We start from the raw sequence: 4,703 nt of genomic DNA on the forward strand, positions 1-4,703 counted from the left end.
ATAAATAAAGCAAGAGGATAGTGGGGATGGCCCGTCCTAGGTATTTCCAGTCAAAACCAAACTAACTGATTTCTCTTCTGATGTGGAAGCGATGACTGCTGATAATGAGGTAAAAAAATGAGGAACCAGGGTCCGAGGGTCCCACTGATGAAAAACAGGAAGTCAAGATTGCCCCCGCCCTGCCGTTAGGGGGCAGTGGCTACCCTCTGCCATCTTGTATTGGGTTTGATGAAAAACAGGAAGCTAAGGCAGCCTCCAAACCACCATTAGAGGGTGATGGATACTTTAAGCCATCTTGCACTACCTTTACGGAAGCTCCCCCCACAGTCCATCTACCCCTCCCTTCCAGAGGAGGACTCGAAGCCCCTCCCGCTTAGGCCCCTCTTCTATGCTACAATGGGAGATTTTCCACAGTTCTTCCCAGTTACTGCCAATCAGGGACAACAGAACCCCAATGTCTGGAATCCATATTCTCATGATACCTTAAGGAAGCTGCGTAAGGCAGCAGTTGAGGATGGCATTCACTTCCCCTGGTTTGGTCAGTTATTAGATAGAATCAGTCATTCGGCCAATACCCCCTATGATTGGCAGAATATCGCCCAGGGAGGTAATTTTCTCTTATGGAAGGCTGCCTATCAAAATGAGTGTAAACAACAGGCAAAACACAATAGAAATGCCAACGTTCAAAACATTGGGTTTGATTCCTTGGTAGGGCGTGGCACTTTTGAAACCCCACAAGCCCAGGCACAGGGACCTCCTTGCTACTTTGAACAAGGGCAGCTTTATGCGCTCTGTGCTTCCCAAAGTATGCCAACTCATGTTTATACCAAATTGACCAGATTGATACAAAAACAAGTGAGCCTTTCTCTGGCTTCGTTGAAAGGTGCCAACAAAGCGTTAATAGGAATATCAGCCATCGGGGGGCTGCAGATGCTTTGCTCAAGGAGCTTATATATGAAGGCTGCTCTACCGAGTGCCGCCTTGCCATTGGACCCGTTAGACACAAGGATGTCTCTGAATGGTTTCTAGCCTGTTGGGATGTGGGGACCACTTGAGCTCATGCCACAGCTCTCACTGAGTCACTGGCTGCTCACCAGCCACAGGCCGAGATGGACAAAGGCAAATGTTGGGCTTGTGGAGGACAGGGTAATTGGTTTTGCACCTGCCCTAACAAGATCTGCAGATGGATGTTACTCACTTTCCTTCCTTTGGCAAGCTCAAATATATCCATCATATTATTGACACTTGTTGTTAATGCAAGGGTGAGGCTATGCTTATGTCTTTCCAGATAATGTTATCCCAGCTTGAAACATCAGAATTGCTTGCAATGAAAGCCCTCCCTCCACAACCACTGACCCTCGAGATGGCAGCCCTGACCCTGGAGAAAGCAGTGCACCTGTCAACCACCGAGAGACTGACCTGGCGTCGCAGACCACAAAAACGACCAGCTCCAACAGTGCCAATAACCTGGGATGACCTTGAGTATCTCACTTCACAAGTAGAGACTATAGCCATTACTGGTATCAATTGGTTTTGCACCTGCCCTAACAAGATCTGCAGATGGATGTTACTCACTTTCCTTCCTTTGGCAAGCTCAAATATATCCATCATATTATTGACACCTGTTGTTAATGCAAGGGCAAGGCTATGCTTATGTCTTTCCAGATAATGTTATCCCAGCTTGAAACATCAGAATTGCTTGCAATGAAAGCCCTCCCTCCACAACCACTGACCCTCGAGATGGCAGCCCTGACCCTGGAGAAAGCAGTGCACCTGTCAACCACCGAGAGACTGACCTGGCGTCGCAGACCACAAAAACGACCAGCTCCAACAGTGCCAATAACCTGGGATGACCTTGAGTATCTCACTTCACAAGTAGAGACTATAGCCATTACTGGTATCTCCTAATATTTGGACCCTGCATTGTTAATTTTGTTAAGGCTAGTTCAGTTAACTGTTGCCCTGCCTCTGGATCTTGCCAGGCATATCTCTGCAAACAAGCACCCACTGTTCCTTGCCCTTACCAACCTATAATTATCCTCTAATGGGTTTCAACAAATTCTTGACCCCTGAGGAGGCCTTTAAACAAGCCAATACTGGATGTACTGCCTCTCCCTCTGCCAAACCACACAAAGGGACCCACCCTTCGAGGGCTATTAGTCAATGATGGGTAAGATCCCAATGGATGGGAAAATCTAAGACAGGCACTGTCCATTATGCTGGGTGACCCTTGAGGTGGGGACAACAATGCTGAGGCAAAGAATCTCAACTCCCACTGGCTAGCATGGAGTTGGCATAACTTGCTTGTAAGTAAGCTTGCCATCTTGAGAGATGGAGCTCTTGATGCAATGACCCCCTGAGCCATTTTACTTTGCCTTGATGTATCTGGACTCATATCAATATGCTATATATTATAAACTATACCTCACCTTTAAAAATAAAAATAAAGAAAAAGTCGGGACAGGCTTGAGCCTAGGTTGAAAGTCTTATTGACAGCCATGCAGCAGGCCTGAGGAAATGGCCCGACCACTGGAGCCACAAGAAATGCCTTGTGACATTTGTTTCCATTAGCAGATCATGACACTGATGCCTAGAGCTTGCCACTCCCTAATCACCACCCTTTGAATCCAAAATTGGAACACTTAGATATTGCAATAGTCAGGGTCACGTGGTTTCCTGGTATCCTACTTGCTGTACTTTAATAGGACGCTAAACCTGTTATGCTAATAAGGTATCTTACTTGCTGGGCTGTGATTGGACCACTACCCCTATATAAGCTTGTGCCTTCCTGCAATAAAGCAGACCTGTGTCACTGAACCTGGTCTCCTGTATCTGAATGCGGCTCTTCTGACACAGTCTCCTCACTAGCCCTGCGGTCCGGGACCAGGCAGAAGCAGCGGTGATTGGAGGCAGCGCCAGGTGAGCAGAAGGGCTGCCTCAGCCCAGGGCAGGCAGAAGAGCGGCCTCAGCCTAGGGCGAGCGGAGGAGCAGCCTCGAATCCTGTGAGAATGAAGGAGCGGTGCCCATGAGAACAGAGGAGCGGCCGCCACTGGCAGTGACCACATATGCTGACTAAAAAAATAAATAAGAAAATTTCAAAATAGAATTATTGGTTGGAGGGATGACTCAGTGGTTAAGAGCACTTGTTGCTCTTGCTCAGAGCTGCCTGTAACTCAAACTCCAGGGGATTCTGTGCCTCCTCTGGCTTCTGAATACATTCACATGTACATACACATACATGTAAATAGAAATAAAATAAGTCATGAGGTCTCACTACAAGATGAAGAGCTACAGGAAATTGATGGAGGCTGAGGGAAGGAGAATCAGCTTTCTCCAGTGACCAGCTGCCTGAGAGGTTATCTATTTCCAAAAGGGCATCCCTAAACACATAAGCACCAATAAATGGAATCAATGGGCTCAGTGCGTCATGTACAGTTATTTATATTTATAAATGTATGTATATAATGTAACTATAATAATCAAAGAAGAGGTCATGAAACTGAGAGGGAGTGGGGGACATGGGAGGAGTTGACTGGGGACTAGGAGAGATGGAAATAATGCAAAGACAATACGCATGTATCAAATCCTCAAAAATAAAAACTACTCTTAAGAACAGAGTTACTCAGTGACTTTCTGAGTTTATATGAAAATGTGTCTCAATGGCTTATCTGCACTCCTGTGTTCATGAAGTCAATATCCACAATAACAAATCTGTGATTATCCATCAATGGGTTAACCAAAAAATTAAGTGAATAACACATGGGTATCTATTTTCATGAAGCTTCCTTAAGGGTTCAATCCAGAAAACATTACTTTTCTTCATGGGTTCTCCTGTTGAAAGTCAATAACAAAACTGGTAAGGCTTCAAAGGGAAAATCTAATCTGGATTATCAAGGTGCAACTGCATCACATTTTAGTGGATGAAAAGTCAACACAAACAGAGCCACGAAATAAGAGTGAACACAGGTTTATCACCTTCACAGACAGGAGAGCACAGGGGTTATCCCCCACACCCTGCCTCCCCTTCTTCCTGCCAAATTCCTTCCCAGCTAAGAAAAGAGCCTTTGGGATTTTAGTAGGTGAGTCCATACATAGTCACAGAAGAATGCTTTTCTGAGCATTTAAAGCATTAGATCTCAAAGTGATGGAATGGAGTACATAAGTGAAAGTTTTAACTAGTGGAGAGGAGCACTTCGCCATGTTCAGCTTGTGGAATAACAGTGGTGGGTAAAATGACTCTGGAAATGCTCAACATGCATTATAAAGATGGAAGACAGGAATACTGGGTGTTCTCAGTTTATATCATTAGGATGATAGACAGAGATGCCCCGATCATGCTCAGCTGCATCCAGAAGTTTTAAAGATAAAAAAGGAAACAACATCTTGAAGTTTGCCTTTAAAGGTGCCAACCTCACTTAGTGGCTGACAAAAGTGCCCAAAGTCACAGCTGTACTGGTTGAGTAGATCCTAGGATGATACTGCACACCGCAGTGCCTGTGGTTAACAAAGGTGTTTGTTTTGCTTAAACTATTGTATCTAGGCATGGTCAGGAACATTTAGTTCCAGTTTCTGAAGAAAATGAAACAAAATAATAACATGAGAACACAAAGCCAGGGTAAGCAGCAAAATCAGATTCATTAAAGAAAAAACAGATGGTACAGGTTAATTCTGTCCTCATACAAGCAATAATGATAATAAAAATA

General features: G+C 44.8%; 1 protein-coding gene across 1 annotated transcript in view; it reads left to right on the forward strand.

Annotated features, from left to right (window-relative positions):
• The first annotated feature begins 1,740 nt into the window (after positions 1–1,740).
• Positions 1,741–4,703, forward strand: part of Kir3dl3 (killer cell immunoglobulin like receptor, three Ig domains and long cytoplasmic tail 3) — a 12,889-nt gene continuing 9,926 nt past the window's right edge. The window contains exon 1 of the mRNA XM_029560913.1: positions 1,741–1,875. Coding sequence (XP_029416773.1) covers positions 1,741–1,875 — 135 coding nt within the window. The remainder of the gene's footprint in view (positions 1,876–4,703) is intronic.

This window comes from Nannospalax galili, unplaced genomic scaffold (assembly GCF_000622305.1).
Source record: "Nannospalax galili isolate Female #2095 unplaced genomic scaffold, S.galili_v1.0 scaffold632, whole genome shotgun sequence".
Classification (NCBI taxonomy): domain Eukaryota; kingdom Metazoa; phylum Chordata; class Mammalia; order Rodentia; family Spalacidae; genus Nannospalax; species Nannospalax galili.